The 26429-nt window shown below is 36.1% G+C and overlaps 1 protein-coding gene across 1 annotated transcript in view; it reads right to left on the bottom strand.

The window, feature by feature from the left end:
• The window catches only part of LOC128745994 (uncharacterized), a 67934-nt gene that overhangs the window by 14710 nt on the left and 26795 nt on the right, over positions 1 to 26429 (bottom strand). The window contains exon 3 of the mRNA XM_053843048.1: positions 4984 to 7659. Coding sequence (XP_053699023.1) covers positions 4984 to 7659 — 2676 coding nt within the window. The remainder of the gene's footprint in view (positions 1 to 4983; positions 7660 to 26429) is intronic.

Raw genomic sequence — 26429 nt, 5'->3', positions numbered from 1 at the left:
AGTTATCAAACTATTGGTTTTTCAAAAATTAAAAAACTTAGTCAATTTTTCTACGGGGGGGGGCTAAATCTTTTCTAGGGAGGGCTTAGCCCCCCCCCCCTAGTTCCGCCAATGCATATCGTTTCATTTGCTTTGATTTGGATGATTGTTTAGTTTTGAAAAACAGAATAGTTTTGACGTAGGACTGCGTCTTACTGGAATGTCGGTCATTCCAAAAAATCTAAAAAACAAACATCATTAAAATTGGTCAGGTTTAAGCGCTGATAACTCGGCTATTTTTTAACCAATTCGAAAGATATTTATATCAGTCGATCATAAATCTTTCTACAAAATGGACAATAGAGTAGAGTGGGGTAGAAGTGCAACGTTTGAAGTGTCATAAATTTTCATGATATAAAGAATATGACGCAATAACTCAATATCTTCGTATTCAACTGTAAATCATCCGAAGCAATAGTGTTATGCAAAACAAATTCTTCATTTTTCTGATCAAATGCCGATTCGTGCTTTTGCCTCACTAGCGGAGCAAAAGTTCGAAGCTTGAATTCATGAAATTAACACAGCAGTAGCTAACAAAACTATAATATATTCAATCTGAGAAACTTATTGGAAAGGAATATTCTCAATTTTTTCCTTTCTTATTTTCCGCTGGTGTTCGACAGCCTCCGTCAGATCGAAACTTTACCAAACGTTTTTTTCAACAACGGATAGACACTGTTTTGCTTCGGCCTGCACACAGTCTTCTGCAGATCTTCCATTTCTAGTATCTGTAATACAGTGGCTAAAACTGTACATAATTACCTATCCATTTTTGTTTCATCCATGAATCGCACTTTTGCCCCGTCCGTGAATCGCACTTTTGCACTGGCTAGGCGCATGGCGGGGTTTGATCAAATCATGGAAAAGCAAAATATATTTTGTACCATTCTGATTCAAACTTAAAACAGTTTCAAACTTCGAACACTTAGAATAAAATGCTCGCTAGTATCGCTAATTTGATAAAATATTATGCGTATTGTATACCACCGGATAGAGGACATTCTAACGAACACGGTGGTATACAATAAGCATAATATTTTATCAAATTAACGATACTAGCTATGCTAGTGAGCATTTTACAGCATAAGTGTTCGAAGTTTGAAACTGTTTTAAGTTTGAATCAGAACGGTATATTCTTCTCACCGCACTTCCCAAAGGGAAATGTGAGTCATGTAAAACGATGCCACAATTTTTCAACGAGTAATATTCTCCTGTTGATAATGTATTTATTTGTCGTATAACCAAATATTACATCAAAACCGCTCTAAAATAACATTAACAAGGATCAAAATGGCAGCACTTAAAAGAGCAGGTGTGGAATAAGAGTTGTGTGGTAGCTGAATCCGGTGCTGAATAAGCAGTTTGCTGAAGTAGCTGTTGTTTAAACGTCATATCCAATATTTTTTCTGGCTGCAATCAACATAAATATGTTGTTATGTAAGTGTGGACTAAGAATTGAATAAACGTTGTGCAAACGTGTCAGCAGCTGTGTAATACCGATCAATTAAAGGCAAGCATGAAAATGCATGTTTCGACGTTATGCTAAGAGGAATTGTGGAATAAAAGTGGAATAAGCATTGCGGAAACGTATCAGAAGCATTACTGAGAGGGTGTGTGGAATAATAGTGGGATAAGGGTGGAATGAACGTGGCGCAAACGTATCAGACACATTCCAGCGTTACGGGACACAAATGGCCCCCATTGTTACCGTATGAATCGCCACCTGTTTCACCACTTTTTTGGCAAATACCTTGTAAAATATTTGTTTAAATAGCACTTTATTATCCACTAGAATGCCAAGGATTTGATGAAACAGGAACCGATCTGCATAGTAGGGATAGTGTCCCGTAACGCTGGAATGGGCCATCAGCAGCATAGCTGCAAGAAAGTGTGGAATAAATGTGAAATGAATGATACGCACAGACGAATCAGCAGCATTGTTGAGAGCAAGTGTGGTGAAAGAGTGAAATAAGAGTGGAATGAATGTTGCGCAAACGTTGCTAAGAGGTAGTATGAAATAAGAGTCAAATAATCGTCGTACAAACGTATCAGCAGCAGCACTAAGGGTAGGTGTGGAATAAAAGGCGCTTGATGGCGACCAATAACACCAATAACTTGAATGTCACTTTACACTTTATATTTCAAATTTATATTAGGATCACTTTATTTCACATCGTGCCGACGACATTCCGATAGAAAGATGAACTTGCAACTAAACAATCAAATTTCCTCATAACTCGAGAACTAATCAAGCAAATAGAACCAAATTTGGCATGTGGAGGTTTTTGGAGGCAAAAATATTTTCTATGATGAATTAGGACCCCTCCCCACTTTAAGAGGGGGGGCTTCTACACAAATGAAATACAAATTTCTTCATAATTCGAGAACTAATCAAGCAAATGGAACCATATTTGGCATGTGGGTGTTTTTGGAGGCAACCATTTTTTCTATGATGAATGAGGACCCCTTACCTCTTTAGGAGGGGGGGGGGGGCTCTCAAACAAACGAAATACAAATTTCCTCATAACTCTAGAACTAATCAAGCTAACAGAACCAAATTTAGCATGTGGGTCTTTTTGAAGGCAAGAATATTTTTAATAGTGCATTAGGACCCCTCCCCACTTTAAGAGGGGGGGCTTCTACACAAATGAAATACAAATTTCCTCATAATTCGAGAACTAATCAAGCAAATGGAACCATATTTGGCATGTGGGTGTTTTTGGAGGCAACCATTTTTTCTATGATGAATGAGGACCCCTTACCTCTTTAGGAGGGGGGGGGCTCCCAAACAAACGAAATACAAATTTCCTCATAACTCTAGAACTAATCAAGCTAACAGAACCAAATTTAGCATGTGGGTCTTTTTGAAGGCAAGAATATTTTCAATAGTGCATTAGGACCCCTCCCCACTTTAGGAGGGGGGCTCCTATACAAATGATAATACAAATTTCCACATAACTCGAGAATTAATCAATCAAATGGAACCAAATTTGACATGTAAGTGGTTTTGTAGGCAAGATTTTTTTCTATGGTGAATTGAGGCCCCTTTCCTCTGTAGAAAGCGAGTTATGATCCATCTCCCCTTTCCTCCCCTTTCCACAAAAAAAAATTTCCGTGAAATGGTACATTCCGCTTAAGGTTTTTTTGCAAAATTATATTCGGCGAAATGTTGTACAATCATGGCGAATATTACTATCCGCTTTCTGGCTATGCAATGAGGGGACAGGGGAGTTGTTTTCTACTTTACTGTGAGGAAATATTGCAAATTTGTATATTAAACTACCCATTCCTGGTAACTAATAAGCATTAACATAAGCAGCAAATCAGCGTATCTGGCATTTTAGACTGCACGTAGTTGTATATTAGCTTTTTGACTGCATAGGTGTTGTAAATTGGTATTCTTCGAGAAAGATCAACAAATATTTTAAAATAAAAAAAATCGAGGAAAAAAGTTCCAACTTTGAAAAAATTGCAATTGTTTATAAAAATGCACTATTTAACTATTGAAAAACAATCGAGAGGAAGTATGGTATACCAATTTTGAAAGCTTGTGGAATAGTGAACACATCTGGTAGAAAGTCATTTTTGATATTACAAACTATGTTTACAATTAGCATTTAAAAACTAGTAATTTTTTTGGATTACAATACTTTAAAAAATCATATCTTGCGAATTCCAACAGTAACATCGAAATAGAAAAATGCGTGTCGATTTTTTTTGAATAAGGAACGTAAAACAAATATTCCGAAGAGAAAAAAAATTTTGATTGTAAATTTCCCGTCACGCTTGACAAAGTTAAACTTGTCTCCATCGGCCAAAAACTCGTCAGATTACCTCAGATGTGTTCGTCGACGGCTTCCGACAGAATGTGAGGGCGAATCCGGGTGAGTGAAAAAAGTATAATGGTGTGCTTGATAAATTTTGAGTCAACCAATGATTTCCTGCTTAGTCTCTCATCAAATTATAATAAAACGAATACACAGATGGACATGAAACATGAGAAGTTTATTAAACATACCGAACAAACATTTTTGTTGAATAACGGTTTATCAAACGCCTGTTATCCGGTAATTAGCAATACAACGGTGGAATAAGCTACCAATCAAAAAATTGTTTGTTGGGTATCTATACGGACTGAATAAACGTTTTACTATACGTCGCATAACAGTCTTATAAACGCATCTTACACGCACATATTAATCAATAAATTCTCCAAAACCAACTGTACAAGCATTGAACAGAGGTGTTTAGACATATCTCAAAAGCAGCTATACAGCATGTGCTGTATAAAAGATGTCAGTAAAACGTTTATTAAGCGAAATTTGTTTCTTGCGGTATAACTCAGTGACCATGCTTCGCAAACAATAAATGTTTACGATAAATTAAAGCTGTCAAAGGAGTCACGCATCTATGCCAATGTAGTCAATTTGCTCAGAATCTGCCACTGATAAATTATTGAATGGCACTTTCACCCCCATTGCACTTTTGCCCTTTCTTACTCTATAGTGAAAACAATTTATTTTTACAAAAATCACTGTAGATAAATGCATAAACATCAAGCATTGTCACAATAGATGAATCAGCCAATCACATGTGTAAGCACAGTTTTGCTTACCAAGTCTGAGAAACAAAAGCAAAATTGAATACGTTTTTTTGTAATTGGTGTAGCTCAAATGGATTTTCGACATCACATAATGCAAGTCAAAATTTTTTTGAACAGCCTCAAGTTATAACACAAAAGAATATTCGCATATCCGGGTCACCCTGTCATACAAGCTATTTGGTGGTACCTAGTTGATTACCGACATCGCCAGTCGGCATCGATTAATTGTAAAATATGTTCCTTCATTGGAACACACTGTAAGCATCGTTAAATGTACAATAATGAAGTTGCCTTCTTTGTCATCGCCGTCACCATCTGTCTATCGCACTGCCCTGGCGCACTGACTGATTCGGTGGATTATTATGACTGCTGGAAGTATTGGAATTGTAGTTACGCCGTTGACCAGTGGTGCTAGGCCATGCCAGCTGTGGTACTTGATTACTAGTGCCACAACCACCTACTCCGAGGACCTCCGGTTCTGCACCACTATTGTCGATATCAAAACAGCTACTAGCACTGCTACTACTGCTGCTGCTCGGATTTCTCGACAATAGTTTTGATTTAAGAGGATTTAGTACATCCATATTCAGCATATCCTGCTTTCGATGTTGCTGTTGCTGCTGATGATGGATTGGAGAGTTAGCAGATGTCAACTCGCTAGGTTCGTCCAGTACCGATGTGGAGATAGAGTACGTTAAACGTTCATCTCCGTCGTCCTGTTCGAATGCGTATGAATAGCGATGATGAGCGGAATTATGATTCTGGTGGGCAGAATACTGCTGGTATTGGTGGTGATGATGTTCGTGCAGATGTTGACCCTGCCGGACACGGCAATAATAGAGATGGAACAAACCGAACGAAATTAGCATACCAAGAGTGGCCCCGACCACAATGAATAGACCATAATGAGAACCACCATTCGACATCGGTCGAGCATCATTCCATTCTTGTGGGAGAATTTTCGATGACGCTTCCACGGACGTGGCGTGAATTCCTTCGTTACTATGGTTGAGGCTGCCAGTGCCGGTATGAGCTCTGGATGCATTCGGTACGTGCATAGCATGATGGAATGGTTTGATTTTTGCGTTTTTGAGCGATGCCATATAGATGCTGTCGTAAATGGAAAATTTGTTTCTCATCCGGTGTGCATTATTTTCGTGGTCGATTCCGAAGCTGTCACGCAATAGACCAACGGTGTCCGTGTCAAAATCGTCGCGAAATTCGCCGTCATGCATTTGATGGTGGTTAAATTTTAATTTCATCTTCATATGATTCACATTCTTGCGGGCTTTAGTAATATTTGACTGTGGGATAGAGGGTTTTTGTTCCGAATTGAATTTACTTTTAATTTTACCAACCCCGTACTGTGACTTGGCAAAAGAGGCACCGCTGGGATGACTGTTCCGTTGTAAATTGCTTTCGGCTTTGGTGTTCGTTTGACTGGTGTCATCTTGCTCACGTTGAGGGTTTCTATAGCTGTTATTACTGACGAAGATCCTGTTTGTTGTCTTTGTGGTCATAGTCAACAACGTCAACAATGGCATCACTGTCGGCTCTGATACCGATGGTGTTGTTGAGTCTCGTTTCGCTTTGCCATCATATTTTTTTGCAATCGAGGTCATCGAAGGCACCATCGTAGATGTCGGCAAAGCTACCGACACCAACGATGACGATGTGGATTCTACCGTCGTTTTCCATGTTATTTTTGCCAATTTGTCACTCGTACTTGCTGTTTGCATCGAACCGAAACTCGCCTCTGGTGTTGTCATGAAATCAGCTTGAATTAAGCTATTTCTGTTGTCTCTCTCCTTCGTCTTAAAACTCCGCGAATCCGCGCTACTATTATCTGCTTCGTCACGTTCGCTTCCAGTTACGTTAACAATCGGTGTTATTGCCGCTAAATTGACGGTTTTGTTTACGCTTGAATTATTATTCAATATATCATGGCTAACAGTGGTGAATTCTTGTGTGTGGACGTTAGATCCTCCTTCATTTGGTGACTTTTTTTGTGCTTCTAATGGCTGTTCAGCAATTTCTAAAAGATTAGTTTTTACGTTCAGAGGAAAATTTTCAACTGATGCTGCTACTGTGTTTTTGATGTTCCCCTTTTCTTCTCTCTTGTTGTCAAGAAGCTGCGGTGTTACCGAATTATTTCGCTCACCTGCAAACATTGGCTTCCAAGCTATTAGAATATTTAATAAACTCTCTTGCCGGATGCCTCCGGATTTATCATTTATCATGCTTATTTTTCCGTCGGTGTCGGGGGTGCTTATCGTTGAACTGATTTTATCGTCCTGTAATGGATGCTTTACGGTAGTTTGATCGCTTTTGAGCCGATTTGGTGCGTTCAGGTTAATTAAATTTTCATTTCGGCATTGTGATTTGAATAAAGCTACTTTCGTCTCCATTCGTGTTAGTACCACGCTTCCATGGACGTGGCGCTTTCGTTTACAGCTATTGTCCCGCTTGAGCCCGGTCGTAAATCTTCCGAAAATATCAAACTCATTCCCACTGTCATCGCCGTCAAATAAATCTCTATCTTCAAAAAGCAATTCATCGCGACACGGTTTAGCCCACTCAGCAATGCCAAGCAGGTCTGCACATTTCATCGGATTGTTTTCCAGCAAAAAATCTCTTAGATTCGGTGACGTTTTCACCACCGATTGACTCAGCCTTTTCAGGTCATTGCGTTGCACGTTTAACGTTACGAGTCCTGGTAGGGGAAGCTCTGGCAAATAGGCGATTCGGTTTCCGGCCAGATTTAGAGTTCGGAGACTTTTCAGATTCCTAAACACGCTCGGTTGCAGTTCATAAATTTCATTGCTCTGCAAATACAAATGGATTAGGTTCGATGGAAGGCTAACCGGTACTCGTGTTAATCGATTGCGGTCCAGGAAGAGTGTTGATAGCAGTTCCAGTCGTCCAAGCGCGTCGTCTTCTATATCCGTTATTAGATTGTCAGAAAGAATCAATTGCTGAAGCAGTGGATAACTGTCCAAATCACCACTTCGAACGACCTGTAATGAGATATGAATGAAACATGAATTAAAAATCATTTGTTTCTGTGGTTCATAGTTTCGTTGAACAGTTGTACAATTTATATTTATATATTCAGCACACAGCGCACAGTGGTCCAAAAAGCGAAATACGTGATCGTGTGATATTGCGCCAAAACGTGAAGTTTTTAGCATATAGTGTCTTTAGGAACATTTCTTGGTATAACAAGCCCCTTCTTTTGAGAGAAATCTTTAGGTGATTAATTCGCTTAAAAGTGAGATACAAAATTTATTTTCTCGTACATTCGAGATACAGGTTTGGTACTTTCGGCAGAGTTGTACTTCAACGTTTCAACGTAATCAACGTTTTGCCTTTCTACTATATAAATATATAGTATAAAGGTATAGAAATCACTTGGAAAACCGGAAATGGAAAGAAGGTCCTGCGGGCCGAATGTTATATACCATTCGACTCAGTTTCGAAAACTGAGCATTTTCTGTGTGTGTGTATGTATGTGTGTGTGTGTGTGTATGTGTGTGTGTGTGTATGTGACGCTTTTAATCTCACTCACTTTTCTCGGAGATGGCTGGACCGATTTTAATGTTCTTAGTGTCAAATGAAAGGTCTAGGTGTCCCATTGGTCGCTATTGAATTTCATACTGATCGGACTTTTAGTTCAAAAGTTATGTATAAAAATACGAAAAATATGGGACTTAATTATCTCATAGGTCTCTTAACCGATTTGAACAAAATTGATTGCATATGAAAGAGGAGCCTTGCAAACCCTTAACTTCCAAATTTCATGACGATTGGACTTGTAGTTTGAAAGTTACATGAAAAAATGTGAAAAAATAGTATTTAAAACATATTCATGTAACATATAAGCATTAATTTAATGAAAAACCCGAATTAATCCACCTAGCGGCGTGACCTAGCCTTTCTACTGCCACAATAATCATTATTTAATTTCTCAGGAACTTAATTGTAGATGTATAGATGTTATATTAGACTATATTTTTAAATATCCGTTCCGTATTCCTCAAAATCCTTATTTGCCAGTAAAATTCACAACGTATTGTGTAGAATAATTATATTTTCTTTCCTTGGGTGCGTAAATACATGTAAGCGTCATTTATGTTACTTGATGAACACCTTATTTAGTTTTATAATATTTATAGAAAAATAATGTAAACACAAAAGATAATTTTTACAGACTTGAATGAATATGTATAGAAAATTAGAAATTAACCCTCTAACGGGTCTACAGACGGCCTTAACTTTCGGGCTTCAGAGCCACATACGAAACTTGTTTTGAATTGACCATGCATTCAAAAGTTAGCATCTTTGAAAAACAAGAGTTCAGAAAAATTATTATTATATTTCGCTTTTGAAGAAAAAGGATATCTACAACAAAATGATTGATCTCAAAATTTTACTATTGGTTTGCTTGGCTTCAATTTTGCAATATATCTGAATTAGAAAAAAATTACTGAATAGAGCATTATATATGAAAACGAGAAATGGAACTATTTCTTAGCTAGCACTCCTTCAGATAATTATTTTTGCATGAAAATCAAAACTTAAGCTTCTTTTGAATGTACTTTCATGAAAAGATAGTCATTAGCTTGATCGTATCGTTTTTACAATGTTAGAGGGTTAGGAAAACAAGATGAGGTCGAAAAATAGTGCCAAAGCTGCGCCATAAACATGCTTAAGAATAGGAAATACGATCGATATGATTCCCAGTGCTTGTCTTTTTTTTTATTTATTTATTAAAACATGATACATGACATAAGACATCTGTCCTTTAAAATATCACTAACGAAAACAAATCTTACAAAATTTCTACCGTGCAACGTTTACTTCCTATTTTTCATATAACATTTCTAAGCTCTAGTATCTATTGATAGAAAAGAGCTATTGATGCGCAGAATTTGTTTGGAATTTGTACAAATTTATTTGGAAAAATCAACTCACTAGTATTTTTGATTCTATACACCACTATACCTACATGCTTAAATAAACTGCTTTTCTTCGCTTTTTGCTTTTCTTGTACAATTGTGAGTAACAGCAAGTGAAGAAAATGGACAATTGAAATCTGAAATCAAAGAAAAGAAAAAACTTTTCGATTAAATCCCACTATTTAATATTTATTTGCAACAGATACGTAGTTCACCTACGACGTGCAGGCTTCATCAGTGTCTTATTTCAAAGCGTATACGTATCTGTCGCGAATAAATATTAAATAGTGGAATTTAGTCGGTAAGTTTTTTCTTTTCTTTAATTTCAGAGTTCGTATTCCACTAAGAGGCTTCAAAAACTTCAGACAATTGACATGTTTCTCACTTTTCTTGAATTTCATTGCAAATTTTAAAATTGCAAATTGTCATCACATACATACATACATACATACATACATACATACATACATACATGCATACATACATACATACATACATACATACATACATACATACATACATACATACATGCATACATACATACATACATACATACATACATACATACATACATACATACATACATACATACATACATACATACATACATACATACATACATACATACATACATACATACATACATACATACATACATACATACATACATACATACATACATACATACATACATACATACATACATACATACATACATACATACACACATACATACATACATACATACATACATACATACATACATACATACATACATACATACATACATACATACATACATACATACATACACACATACATCACACACATCTCATACATTGAATACAATCAACATTTGATTGATATGTTTTGATTTCACACGTTTTAACGGTTTAATATGCGGTGCTTAAGTGTTAAAGTTTGAATAACTTTTGAATGAAGCGTCCGATTTTAAAAAACTCGGTTTCGTTTGATAGATCTCAGCAGTATTTATCAAATAATCATAAAATGTTTGATGTTTTTCATTAAATTAATGCTTATATGTTACATAAATATGTTTTAAATACTATTTTTTCACATTTCTTTATGTAACTTTCAAACTACAAGTCCAATCATCATGAAATTTGGAAGTTAAGGGTTTGTAAGGCTCCTCTTCCATATGCAATCAATTTTGTTCAAATCGGTTAAGGAATCTATGAGATAATGAAGTCCCATATTTTTCGTATTTTTATGCATAACTTTTGAACTAAAAGTCCGATCAGTATGAAATTCAATAGTGACCAATGGGACACCTAGACCTTTCATTTGACACTAAGAACATTAAAATCGGTCCAGCCATCTCCGAGAAAAGTGAGTGAGATTAAAAGCGTCACATACACACACACACACACACACACACACACACACACACACACACACACACATACATACACACACACAGAAAATGCTCAGTTTTCGAAACTGAGTCGAATGGTATATAGCATTCGGCCCGCAGGACCTTCTTTCCATTTCCGGTTTTCCAAGTGATTTCTATACCTTTATACTATATATTTATATAGTAGAAAGGCAAAACATCACACATTTTATGATTATTTGAAAATTACTGCTGAGATCTATCAAACGAAACCAAGTTATTTAAAATCGGACGGTTCATTCAAAAGTTATTCAAACTTTAACACTTAAGCACCGTATATTAAACCGTTAAAACATGTGAAATCAAAACATATCAATCAAATGTTGATTGTATGCAATGTATGAGATGTGTGTGATGTATGTATGTATATATGTATGTATGTATGTATGTATGTATGTATGTATGTATGTATGTATGTATGTATGTATGTATGTATGTATGTATGTATGTATGTGTGTATGTATGTATGTATGTATGTGATGACAATTTGCAATTTTAAAATTTGCAATGAAATTCAAGAAAAGTGAGAAACATGTCAATTGTCTGAAGTTTTTGAAGCCTCTTAGTGGAATACGAACTCTGAAATTAAAGAAAAGAAAAAACTTTTACCGACTAAATTCCACTATTTAATATTTATTCGCGACAGATACGTATACGCTTTGAAATAAGACACTGATGAAGCCTGCACGTCGTAGGTGAACTACGTATCTGTTGCAAATAAATATTAAATAGTGGGATTCAATCGAAAAGTTTTTTCTTTTCTTTGATTTCAGATTTCAATTGTCATTTTCTTCACTTGCTGTTACTCACAATTGTACAAGAAAAGCAAAAAGCGAAGAAAAGCAGTTTATTTAAGCATGTAGGTATAGGGGTGTATAGAATCAAAAATACTGGTGAGTTGATTTTTCCAAATAAATTTGTACAAATTTCAAACAAATTCTGCGCATCAATAGATGCTCTTTTCAATCAATAGATACTAGAGCTTAGAAATGTTATATGAAAAATAGGAAGTAAACGTTGCACGGTAGAAATTTTGTAAGATTTGTTTTCGTTAGTGATATTTTAAAGGACAGATGTCATGTTTTAATAAATAAATCAAAAAAAGACAAGCACTAGGAATCATATCGATCGTATTTCCCATTCTCAAGCATGTTTATGGCGCAGCTTTGGCACTATTTTTCGACCTCATCTAGTTTTCCTAACCCTCTAACATTGTAAAAACGATGCGATCAAGCTAATGACTATCTTTTCATGAAAGTACATTAAAAAGAAGCTTAAGTTTTGATTTTCATGCAAAAATAATTATCTGAAGGAGCGCTAGCTAAGAAATAGTTCCATTTCTCGTTTTCATATCTAATGCTCTATTCAGTAATTTTTTTTTAGTTCAGATATATTGCAAAATTGAAGCCAAGCAAACCAATAGTAAAATTTTGAGATCAATCATTTTGTTGTAGATATCCTTCTTATACATATTCATTCAAGTCTGTAAAAATTATCTTTTGTGTTTACATTATTTTTCTATAAATATTATAAAACTAAATAAGGTGTTCATCAAGTAACATAAATGACGCTTACATGTATTTACGCACCCAAGGAAAGAAAATATAATTATTCTACACAATACGTTGTGAATTTTACTGGCAAATAAGGATTTTGAGGAATACGGAACGGATATTTAAAAATATAGTCTAATATAACATCTATACATCTACAATTAAGTTCCTGAGAAATTAAATAATGATTATTGTGGCAGTAGAAAGGCTAGGTCACGCCGCTAGGTGGATTAATTCGGGTTTTTGTAGAACATTATTATACGTGATTTTCTGAAGTTTCGGAGATTTTGAGCTTTTTTGATGAAAAATAGTATTTCTTTGAGCTTAAATATTTCCCAAGGTGGTAAATGGTGGCAGATCAAACAACTTTGTTTGCGGAAACAGACACTGAGGCAGCCTACAAGTCGTAGGCGAAATACGTATCTGTCGTGAATAAAATATACATAGTAGAATTAAATTGGATAAGTTTTCTTCTTTTTTAAATTTTAGGTTTCGTATTCTACTAAGACACTCCAAAAACTTCAGTTTAAAAAACTGCTAATTATTATTTTTACCTTTATTATATTTATCTATACCTATAAAAAAGGATTTCTGTCTGTCTGTCCGTATGTTCCTTATAGAATCGAAAACTACTGAACCAATCGGCGTGAACATTTGCACGTAGAGGGTTTTGGGGCCAGGAAAGGTTTTAGTGATGGTTAGAGACCCCTCCCCCCACTAAGTGGGGGGGGGGGGGCTCCCATACAAATGAAACACAAATTTCAGCATAACTCGAGAACTAATCAAGCAAATAGAACAAAATTTGGCGTGTGGATGTTTTCGGTGACAAGAATTTATTCTATAGTAAATTGAGACCCCTCCCCTCTTTATAAGGGGAATTATAACTCCTCTCCCCTTTAAGAGGGGGGGGCTTCCATACAAATTTCCTCATAACTCGAGAACTAATCAAGCAAATGGAACCAAATTTGGCATGTGAAGGTTTTCGAGGTCAAGAAAATTTTCTATGGTGAATTAGGACTCCTCCCCACTTTAAGAGGGGGTGCTCCTGTACAAATGAAATAAAAATTTCCTCATAACTCGAAAACTAATCAAGCAAATGGAACCAAATTTGGCATGTTTGTGTTTTTGGAGACAAAAATTCTTTTTATGATGAATTGGGACCCCTTCCCACTTTAGGAGGGGGGCTCCTATACAAACGAAATACAAATTTCCTCATAACTCGAGAACTAAGCAAGCAAAGGGAACCAAATTTGGCATGTAGGTGTTTTTGGGGGCAAGAATTTTTTCTATGATGAATTAGGACCTCTCCCCGCTTTAGGAGGGGGAGGGGGGGGCTCCTCTACAAATGAAATACAAATTTCCTCATAACTCGAGAACTAATCAAGCAAATAGAACCAAATTTGGCATGTGGAGGTTTTGGAGGCAAAAATATTTTCTATGGTGAATTAGGACCCCTCCCACTTTAAGAGGGGGGGCTTCTACACTAATGAAATACAAATTTCCTCATAATTCGAGAACTAAACAAGCAAATGGAACCATATTTGGCATGTGGGTGTTTTTGGAGGCAATCATTTTTTCCATGATGAATTAGGACTTCTAACCTTTTTAGGAGGGGGGGCTCCCATACAAATGAAATGCAAATTTCCTCTTATCTCGAGGACTAATCAAGCAAATGGAACCAAATTTGGCATGTGGGAGTTTTAGATGGCAGAATTTTTTTCTATGGTGAATTACGACCCCTTTCCCTTTTAAGAGGGGAGGCTCCCATACAAATGAAGTGCAAATTTCCCTATAATTTGAGTACTAATCAAGCCAATGGAACCAAATTTAGCATGTAGGAGATTTTTGAGTCTTGAATTTATTTTATGATAGTTAGAGACCTCTCACCCCTGTGGTAGGGGGATATGGACTCTCATAGAAATAAAACAGAAATTTTTGCGAAACTCAAAAACTAATCGAACTCGAGAAATTCGAGACTCTTCCATAAAACATTAATCAATAACAAGACCACAAAAACTATCGAGTCTTTTTTTACACGGTTTGTTTTTTCGATTACTCAAGAACGGTGCAATTTAGGGACCATTTACAAAATACGTGACGAATGTCGGGCCTCTCCCAAACGTATTGAGAAATAAATGAATGGTCCCTAAATAGCCCCGTTCTCAATATTTGAAAAAACAAACCGTGTAAAAAAAGTACTTGAGTGTAGTAACACTAGATCATTCAGGACGAGACGGCCGCGAGTGTTGCCGGCGACCCGCCGTCGGAAGCGCCGCCCATAGTGGGGAGGCAACTCCCCGCAGAAATCACTACTGTCTAGGTTTATTTATTTTCCTAGGTCTACCTGGGTTTCCTGGAACGAGCGATAGCGAGTAAGGAGAGGATCGCGAAATGGTACTTTTCACAAAAAAGGTTTCCGTGAAATGGTACATTCCGCTTAAGGTTTTTCGCAAAATGCTATTCGGCGCAATGTTGTACAATCATGGCGAATATTACTATCCGCTCTCTGGCTATGCAATGAGGGAACAGGGGAGTTGTTTTCTACTTTACTGTGAGGAAAAATTGCAAATTTGTATATTAAACTACCCATTCCTGGTAACTAATAAGCCTTAACGTAAGCAGTAAATCAGCGTATCTGGCAGTTTATACTGCACGTTATTGTATGTTAGCTTTTTGACTGCATTGAATTTACAACACCTAAATTGGCATCCAAAATTGTATTCAAATTTTTCGTGTCGGTTATTAGCTGTAAATTAGCATTTCCAGCACTATAAGAAGGTTATCATTAAAGTAGCTGTATATTTTGCCAAAATAGCATTTAAGTAGCATTTAAGGCGACTTAAATGCTTATTGGCCTACATTTGAATAGCATTGGTGATGCTTATTGGTTACCTGGGATGCTTTCATAGTTACGTAACTGCCAAAATGAATCATCTAAGGTTGAACTCCTCAGAGACTTGCAAAACTCGAAATTGTGACAAAGATCATGCGAGATTCATGATTTATGTACAACACAGGTTATTTTGTGGCAATACGAAGTTTGTCGGGTCAGCTAGTTATATTATATGACAAAGGTATACTGTCGTTACTCGCAAAACAGTCCCATTTTCTATAGAGTTTCCTATATAAATGGGACTGTTATGCGAATACCGGCAGTATAGAAATTGGTTGAAAAACGCTACGGTACTTAACCAGGAGGACCAAGAGTCACATACCCATCAATATGGTTCGAAAAATTCGGTTTGAGCAATGCTTGTGTGTTTGCGCGAGTGTGGGTGTGTGATTTAAGTCGTTTGTGTCTCAGGTATGGCCAGGGAAGGTTCGATCACTTTGATTCAATTTTGATTCATTTGACCGTACCGTCTCAGCGGAGCAAAATTTGACGAAGTTATGTACGGGACATTTTTAGAACTGGTTATAACCTACAGTTTTGCTGGAAAAGTTTTGCTGTATCTTTTGTAGTTACGGAGCTACAATGCTAGTATCTCTTTAGTAACTAAATGAACGTTCACTTAGTGAATCATGAGGTACTAGCATTGTAGCTCCGTAACCACAAAAGATAGAGCAAAATTTTATTCAGCAAAATTGTAGATAATAGATAGTTCCACAAATGTCGCTTATGTAACTTTGTCAAATTTTGCTCGACTGAGACAGTACTGTCAAATGAATCAAAATTGAGTCAAAGTGAACGAACCATCCCTGGGTATGGCTGCATCAGTTCATACTTTATTACTTTGGATTGAAAGATGTTAAATTGTTTTGCAATCCGACGTTCCATTTAAAGACTATAAGTGAAAATAAGTTTTTAGATTTCCTTATTTTGCATATGAAAAAAAAGTATTTATTGCTTGGACTCGTTCTGGTTTATATTTCAATTGAAAGTTCAGTTAGAATTCATTGACGAACCTAAAATAAGGAAAAACATATACAGTAGGATTTACAACATATACAGTATAGGATTTCAAATTTGGCAACAAATGCGCGTCGCCTATGCTGCCAAAATCGAAACCGTGCCAAAATCGTGACCCTCTTTTGATATGAAAAAATTGAATGTAAATGCGTTACAATTCGACTAAATACTTTTCATCAACGGTTGCAACCATTTTATCTTAACCCATTTCCTCCCAGCGTTGTGAAAACGCAACGCATTTTCATTCGATTCTAGAGGAGGCCCGGTTTAAGATATCAACTTGGACCTTGCGAAACAAAGAAAGATTGGAAAAAAATCTAATCGACCTGTTCTTGCTCAAAGGTCAGATGTTACATGTAACATAAGGCTTATACAAATTTAGAAAAAAGTTTATGTCGCCCCTCCCCCCTTCAAAAATTTTCAAATTGTGAAGGGGCAAAAAAATAAAGTGTCATTTAATCATGGTGCATTTTTTAGTGGTAAGCAGATTTTTTATAGTTCAACGAGAGTACATCTCCAAATTACCCAACATGTGCAATATTACAGTAATTATCCTGTTAGTTTCGATCAAATTTTTTCATCAACTAAGCTTTTAGATTTCTGTTGCGGGCCGAAGTCACGGGCGAATATTGTGCTTAACCTTTAAGTTCCCGACGTAGAAATTGGAACTTGCAACCGTATGGCACCACGAATACAAAAGATACAACCTAGCTTTATACAGCAAAATTGTAAATAATAACTAGTTGTACTCATGTCCCATTAATAACCCTTTCATGTCCTGCTCTGCTGAGACGGCACTACCAAATGAATCAAAAATGAGTCAAGGTGATCGAAACATTGCTGCTAGAAAGAATTAAAGATGAAATAGAGTTGGGAGCTTTTTCGATTGACAAGTCATTATCATTATCGAGTTATTATCAAAACAGTTTGCAGTATCCTACAAAGGTAAACACGTTATAGTTGGAAAACTAGCATAAGCTGAGGAATGGCCTGATATTGATATTTCTAAATGATTGACCAAGAAACAAGCGGTTTTAAACGTGAATAGTTTTAGAGATTTTTTCCTTGAAACATGTCGGTACCACAGGCATTGGCGTGCTCAAAGGTAGGGCACCAATTCTTCTAAATATGTTTAGACTTAGAAAACCTCAAATATTTAAATGCATATATATGTGTTTCTTCTAAAAGAGCATGCTGAACATAATACATACTACCCAAAATACTTATTTCTCTAAGGCCAACATTGATTTGAAATGGTGGAGCCCCACATCTGGGCACGCCAGTGAGCATATGCGTTCCATGTAAAAAAGTTATAGGGACCTAAACTGCAATTTGCTACTGAACCACTATTCTGGTTTATCTCTATCAGGATGCCTACTTTATGTGCTTGAGTCAAAAACTTTTGAAGATTGGTTAGGTTTCAACAAAAATTTTAGTACTATACAAAATTTTTGTATTTAATTTTTAATATAAATATGGAAAAATAAACACCGGTTTTTTCTCTTTTGTTTAGTTATTGAAGGTCTGATTTTATTTTTAGGTTAGGTTTTAAGCTAGGTAGAAACGATATTCAAAATTTGCAACGGGAACGTTTGCTTTCGTTCGTTCCCTTGCGTTGTTTCATTTGATGTCGTTGCTTTTTAGTAATCAAATGAATGTAAATCTTATCTTTCGCTTGTCCAAAATATCCCGGAAACATTATAAAAGTATATAAACATAGAATTCACAGCTTCAAACACTGATGGTAGATGGAGCAGCCGTTGTGATAAGAGCGTAATAAAATCGTTAAAGTAAAGCCTCCGGAATGTCTGGAGGAATTGAGTGACAGCAACGACAGTTTCATGGACCCACATTTAATATTACAACCTTTCCAAAACGTGTTGGTAGGCATTTACTCATCTGCGATGACATGTATTTAGCAATCAAACTGCATACTATGCGTCTATTGCAAAGATGGTCTCCAACCCAAATGTTTCGATATCTATCATAAAACATAACACGTAATACTCTTACTCGTTCATTTAATCTTTATTAATACTCAAAATCACAAAAAAAATCCCAAGTTTGACTTAACGGTAAAAAAAATTGAAGTATTTATATGCATAATAATGAAGGTATGCAAAAACGGTATACCCTTAACGCCCAGCGTTGCGTTTTCGCAACCTAGTGTTGCGGAACACAGGGTCAAAATTAAAAATACATGTCAGCGGCTTTTTCTTAGTTGACCTAAAAGAAAATTTTCCTGAAAGTTTCAACTTTCTATCCCTGCTGGGAAAAGTGTGGGGCTTAATGGGTTTAAAAGTCCGCCAAGTAGAGCCATCCGTTCGGTGCAAATAAGTTTTTGGCAACGTACGGTAAGACGTAGTCCTACGGCAATAAAAATAAGATTGTTCAAAACATTCTATAACTGCAAATTATTTTTCATGAACACACTGAGGGCATCATTTTGTCGTCATTTAAACCTTGTATGTGGAAACTGATCGATATTTAAGCATATTTTGGGAAGTCAAATATTTTGTGTTGCCAAAAACGAATACTTTTGTTGCCAAAATCGAGATATGCCAAAATCGAGACATGCCAAAATCGACACATGCCAAAATCGAGACATGCCAAAATCGAAGCATGCCAAATTCGAAATCCGACTGTAAATGAAACCGTTAGGGGAGTGTCGTCGTGGGTGGGCCACGTTTTGGAATTCGCCCATAACTTTCGTTTCAAAAGGAATTTTGGAAAACTAAATACATCATTGCAAAGGTCTAAAAATAAGGTATATTTCCGAAAAGTTCTGAACTGATTGCTGCTGATGAAAAATAAAAAAGTTATAGGCATTTACGTGAAGACAAAAAATGTTGTCTTAGTCGGGCCATGTTGTACAGGTTAGGCCACCGCAGAAAATCTAAGGCATACGTATTGAAATTCTATATAGAGACATGAAAAGTATGAATTCCGTGAACAACGGTTCATATATATAGGGTATAAATACCCTATTTTTAATCGCATTTTTGCGAAATTTTGGCAATTTTGAAAATCAATATTGCTACAATCGCCTTTTCCGAAGTATACAACTACAATGAAATAAGCAACAAAAATCTAGGATTTTATCGTATTAGTTTTGCTTTATATCATCACATTTTACGTGACTGACATTCTTTGGCGATTATTGCGCTTTTGCGCTTAAAATTATGGTGGCCCAGCCATGACTACTCAAGTGGCCCGACCTTTACGCTTTTGAAGTATTTGATCTTAGCCTTCCCAAACACTTTACTGGAGGAGATTTTCCTATAGTCTTTGTGTGCACACAACACACTTCATACATTTTCAAAATTTATCTCGATAATTGCATTTCATGAGTCATTTCATGAACAAAAGTTCATTGCGCATGGAAAACTTTTTTTTGTAAGATTTAGTCACTGAATTCAGTCCGGGTGTTTTGAATACACAATCGAAACTCATAATATTGTGAAAAGTTAGCTATCACAGTAAAAAGTTTTACAATGGTTGTATCATAGATATCATGAGTTACTAAAACTGTAAAATCGTGATGGCCCGACCATAACAGTGGCCCGGCGATAACGACAATACCCTACATTGAATTAATTACTCACGCGTTTGAATATTCATTTAGCAACAAAATCACTGAACGTGGAATGTGACATTAACCAAATTTTGATGAAATCAGGATGTTTTGATCTTCTAGTTCGACATACATTTGAGTGCGCCCTTGACAGAACATCACACTATTCAAGAAAAGTTCCATACACTTTAAAGTTAGGTCCTGTGCTTTTTTGGTAGTCGTTGCGAAACTTGGAATAACTGGATATCGACGCCTTTAGAGGATGAAAATGGCGCTTGGAAAAAACATTTTATTGGGATACACACAATCACCTTTGTGTGATATTATCCCACAAGTGAGGTTAAGTGGAATTCCAGAAAAAATGAATTTAGGTGTAAGGACGTGTTTTGTATTGAGTTTGCACTATACTAAAATTTGGCAGTTCCTTCAAGTTAATAAAATAAAACTCGACTGAAACGAAGCATATACTCATTATTAGATACCAAATCAAACTTTTAGTTTCAAATACGGAAACTGTGGATAAAATGCCCAGTCGGGGTAAAACACACAACTGTAACGTATTTTTCATTTTTCAAGGATTTATATAACACAGGAAACTTCATGCAAACTTCATCCACACAAGTTTATAATACAAAATAGAAGAGGATGGCACCGTTATTACTGTTAACAAGTGTATACCCGTGAAAAAATTTACATTAAATTTTGTAGTAGAAACAATGCGTATTCTGTCTTGCCATTTTTTACTAGGCATAACATGGGGATCAAACTACCTAACAAAATAAAATAATTTTTCCAATAATCTATAATCTATATATAAGAGCCTTGTCTGTAGCCAAAACGAGGGGCGCGATATGCATTTTCGTGGTAATAATCGCCCACATGAAGCAAAGACTTAAACCAATCATACCAGATTGCATTCAAGACGAGCAAAAGTAACGTAGTTGCACCTCATAGAGTTACATGGCGTTAGCGTTACATAGCTTACCTCCAATTTGCACTCAATTAGACGCGAGGCGACGCGTGCGGGTTACAGCTAGTGGTTAATATATGTTTAATCGTTCAGGTATCAGGTATCAGCATTTGTGGCACGAGCAGCACGTTAATCGTTGCTTATTATTTTCGAGAAATGTTTCTGATGCGTTATAAACGTTGTTTATGCAATTTTTATTTAAATTTAAAAAAACGTAAAATAATGCTGATATCAATTCATCGTAGAAATTCATCCTGACACACTTTATTGCTGATTTTCATATTTGCCAGTGAAGGCCGTAAACGACTAGCATAATTTACACTTTCCGTATTTTCTCCGGAACTCACAACGTTACATTTCTTGATGCGATTTCGCGCGACCAATCTTCTTTTAAGTAAACGGCATTTTAAAGCTTTTCTGCTCCATAAAAGTACAAAAGATGGTCACGTTTGTTTACTTTTCAGCAGAACAGCAGTGCTTCCGAGTTTTTCATGCTATCGTGGAGTGAAGTTTTTGATACACACTTTTGACTGTTTTTGCTACGAATTGATTTAACAATAATGTAAAGAAACAATATGATATCATGTAGAAATGTTTTCTGCAAGTTTGAAAACAAATTGCAAAGGATTTATTACTTTGATAATAAAGATTGAATTGTTTCGCACAGAATACAACTGGCAGCAGTTCTGAAAATCATCAATGATGGCACTCCACTGCGTGAGCATTGACGAACTGGGGATAAAGGGCAAATCGCGTCACTTCGATGTATTTTGTATTTTTCGCAGGATTTAAGTAATATAGAAAGCTTATATTATCCACGTGGGTTTATAATGCAAAATAGAAGCGGTTGACGTGTTAATTGCTGTTAAAAAGTGCACAGGAATGCGTAAAATATTACAGTGCCGTATTTTTTTCAGACTGGGCATTTTACCCCTCAGTTCCCCAACATATTCATTGGGCAACGCACCCTTTTTGCAAATTATTACTGCGATTTTCAGTGCGTTTCGCGATTTCATGTAAACTGACTTCAAAAATAAATGTTTTAAATGGGTGTCAAATTATTGCAGTGAAGAAAAACCCGATTTAATCCACCTAGTGGTGAAAGGAACCTTTGTTATATGGTCTTACTTGCTATTTGAGATAGAAATCGTCACGTCTTCGGGACAGAGTTCATCTATTGGTTAACGTTGCGTAGTGCGTTGGTTTACATAAAGTAAGTTGTAAGAGGAAATCTCTCTTTAACATATACATTGCCTGGTAAAGGTCTAGTTTATAGGTTTTTGAACTATACATAATTTCCTGTAATGCCATTCTATTTGATTCACATCAATAGAGTTTTCTTGTATAATTTTCATCAATTTGTAAACCGAAAGTTGTGCGTTTAATGACAAATATTTTATGTTTTCATTTTAATAAGTTCCTTAGCCAATTAACGTATATCGTTTGTCAACTGATATGTACTTTCCAGTCAGTTATCTAAAGTTGTCTGGTCAGGGTCACGCAAAAATTTTCAAAATGAGATACCACCGCCAACCAGCGTAGAACCTTTCAGTCTGGGGTTGATTGCCTCCGCCGTTGCAAAGTTCTTGGCTATGTATGATATCAAAGTCATTTGCGAAGGCTGGGAGCTGGCTATATTTACTAAAAATCGTGCCTCTCGTTTCGATGTCCGCTCGCCGGATTACCCCATCGATGCTATAAAGGTTGGATACGAAAATTTAAATATAAATTTTTCATTCAAAATATTAAAGAACTTCCGTTTGACAAACGTTCTATTTCATTAAAGCATGAAAACACCTGGTTGTCAAAATGTCATTGTAGTTAATGATATTTAGTCCATTACAAATTATTTTTTGTGTTTTTGTCATCCTCCCCCTCATTTTTGACATTGGCTTGCAAAATCAGGGGGCAAAATATAATTTGTGGGATATTAGTAAAGTTTGTTTTATAAAATCAATTGTCTGTGGGCTCTATAGCCTAAAAACCTCGAAAAATGAGTGTACGAAGTGTTAACGTTTTTAGCACGAAACAAAAATGGAAATTCGAACAATTGAATTTCCGAAAACAGGCAAAAATGGAAATTCGAACAATTGAATTTCCGAAAACAGGCAAAAATTGTCAGTAGCGGTCATTGCCATCAGAAAAATATTAATCCATTAATGCAGTTGAATCATGATTCTTACATTTAGTATATTCAGTTGAGTTTGGCTGCCCGTGAACGCAACTGCATCATATGGTTAGGCATGTCACAACGGCAACAGTGCGAAAAATGTTATTTAGATATGGCAACATTTGAATTCCCATACATTTGCTTCTTAACGCGCACCAACAGGAAAGTCCCATTATAAACAAAGGCAATTCTCCGCTAAGATTCAAAATTTAACGACTTTTGATTGTCTTGACGCCTCTGAGTCTATAGTTGCTGTACGCGCACCGGTTGTTTTGTTTTCACGTTTACTGCTGTAGCTACCGAGAGGACCGGGAGCAAAAACGAAAGTTGCTCATTTAAAGAGCGCATTAAGAAGTTTTTCTGCGCGTCAGTTTTTCTCATTGTGTTTAGTCTGTTTCTCATTGTGTGGATTTATTCCTCATTTCTGAAAGCAGTTCTGCTCATTGTGTTGAACAAAAAAAGTTGCACTTTTTGCACAATGAGTGAGGAAATAACAAGCCTGCTCATAAGTAGCACTAATAATTTGATCAATTCTTAGGTGATATTGAAGCGGAAAATAGCAGCCAAGTTAAAATAGCCTAAAATTGTGTATGCTCCATGGTTGTGGACAGACAGATATGTAAAGCAAGAATAGAATTGGTTTTCACGTTTAGACCTTAAGAAAAAGTGGTTAAAATGCATATTTTTTCTGCTCGATTCAAAAAATCTCTGTTTTTTTCGCCCCCTACTTCAGTGGCCCAACACCGGAAGGACAAAAACTTTATAAAATATTTGTAATAGCCTTATTTTTATTGGAAAAAAAAAAATATTTGAAAAAACAAAAATAAATAAAAAACATACAATTTGTGTATACGCTCTTTAACGGTTATTTCTACGTTAATAATCTACGACGTTTGCTCGAAAAACTATCGCTTAAACTGTAGGCGGAACTTCGGAATTGGTAAATAAATCTTGAGTCAACCCAATATTTTGGCATACAATGTTTCCTTCCGTTTCTTACAGACAAATAATAAAACCTGTCCACAAAGAAACGCTACGACACACACATTCTAATGAACCTTGCTGAGGGGCCAATTCTTGCAGACTAAATAGATTTCTTTTCTCCTTTTGTTCACGTTTTCTATAATCTATTTTCTAGGTGAATCAAAATGCTCTTGGTGCGATAGAAATTGAAGAGGGTATATGTATTTGGATGCAAGAATTTCCATTATAATGTGGATAAATGCTTGATTTTTTTCTCCTTTCACAAGGACCGCTCAAGCGGGTATTTACCCAGCTTTCACAAAAGGGATTCTAGATTAGTTGATAAAAGTTTAATTTAATTTGACCTTTGGAGTGGAAAATCCGTGCAGGATTGCAGACAGGTTATTCTTTTGCTCAATGAAAAGATGTACCTGGCCTTTCAGGGAGCAAGTTAATCAAGGTGCTTAAAAGAGTTGTTTTGGTCTTTGCTGACCTATTAGAGCAGTGGTGGACAAGGTGCGTGCCAAATTATGTGTGCCTTTGAATACTGCGGGCAGCAATGACTTCTAACCACTAGTGCTTATAACGAAATGTAAAATATGCGGCTTTAACTATCATGTCCCAGAGCTCTCCACACCATTTACATTTGAAAACATTGAAAAATAACTGCGTAAAATGCTCGAAGACCTACGACTAAACCACAAAGTTCCCCCTCCACCAGCCTGTATATAATTATATGTATATAAGTAAGTAGTATACTTGTCGCAGTGACGAGTTCATAAAGAAAAAAAAATTCTGGTCACCGCAGGAAGCGTGTGTATAATATAGCATCATCTTTGGAAACACAATTTACTTAACGTTTACGTTTGATCTCTATTATAATAAAATAATCACAATTTTCCAATATCTTTTTTAGGTTGTTTCGATGGTATATGCTTACATACTTGTACCCTGAAAAAAATTCATTATTGATGAAGATGCTGATGCTCTTGTTTCCAGCATTTTGATATTGTTAGGATAAATGGAATCCCAGCGCGATGTGAATGTAGGTATTTAAATAGTGTGAGGGGGGGGGGGGGGGTATTGTGCATCACCAAGGATGAATCACCAACCTAAAAGTTATTTTATTCTTGTAGCTGTTGTCTGATTGAATTAAACGCGTTCTTTTTTCACCAAACTCACAAACGTACAAATACTCGCGTTCAAGAAATAACCGTTGTAGACAGCAAGCTGACCAAAAGAAAAGTTTTCTAACTCTGATGCCAGAAATTTACGCCGAGAGAAAGAGTAGAAAAACTTCTCGATGCCGGCGAAAAATGTACAGACTGGAGGCTTTGAAATAAAAGCCGTAATTGAGGTAACAAAGCACACGAGCAAGAGTCTTAATGAAGACTGAAACATACTTTTGTTAATTTTCGTGGTTTTAAAGTTTTGGCATGTGGATGGAGGAATACAGCAATTCAGATTGTTGTGGAATACCTGGGTGGTATAAACTGATATATTAAGAAATAATTTGAATTAGAAAATTATGAAAATTCAGCGTCTATAATTGTGATGACTGTGGATTTGTGATCTTCGTGATGGTAAGTGACGTCAATTGGCTAGCTCAATCGATTTCGTTATTTTACGGATGTATTGCTTAGTGGTAAGCATTGAATGTTTCATAAACAATGTTTAACTCGATTTCATCCACCTGTTGGTGAAAGGAACCTTTGTTATACCATTTTATTTGTCATTTGAGATAGAATTCGACATATCTTCAAACATAATTTAACTGTTTGGAAGTGTTTTATCAATATGCATCCCAAGTAACATTTTTGTTGGTGTTGTTGTTCTTTATTAGCGACACTTTACACTTTCATGTTCATGTCATGTCATGTTAGTGCATTCATGTCGGGACATTTTTGTTGTATAATAACTTATCAAGCACTCGTTCCACGGAAATTGGCTGTACTTATTCAGCCAAGCTATTCTTGAACAAAAATGTTTGTTGGGATGTTTATTCAATACACTGAATAAACTTACAGAACATTTCAAAGCAATTACAAAAATCACGTGCAAAGTTTACAAAGCTGCAAAGCAGGCAGAATTGATATTTTAGGGGTGACTACCATTGGAAGGCGAAAAAATTACTTTTTTTTGTAATTTCCGTGACGCTAATACCTTCAGGCATGTTGTGTCTAAGTGATTTTTCGATAACTGAACTTGTTGAACAGTTACTGCAAAAACTTTTTGTTTGAAGCCATGTTCCGCGAGGGTATGTGTATCTCAGAAT

Source organism: Sabethes cyaneus, chromosome 1, assembly GCF_943734655.1.
Source record: "Sabethes cyaneus chromosome 1, idSabCyanKW18_F2, whole genome shotgun sequence".
NCBI lineage: Eukaryota > Metazoa > Arthropoda > Insecta > Diptera > Culicidae > Sabethes > Sabethes cyaneus.
The sequence above is the reverse complement of the archived record's forward strand: the minus strand, read 5'-3'. Positions and strand labels throughout refer to the sequence as shown.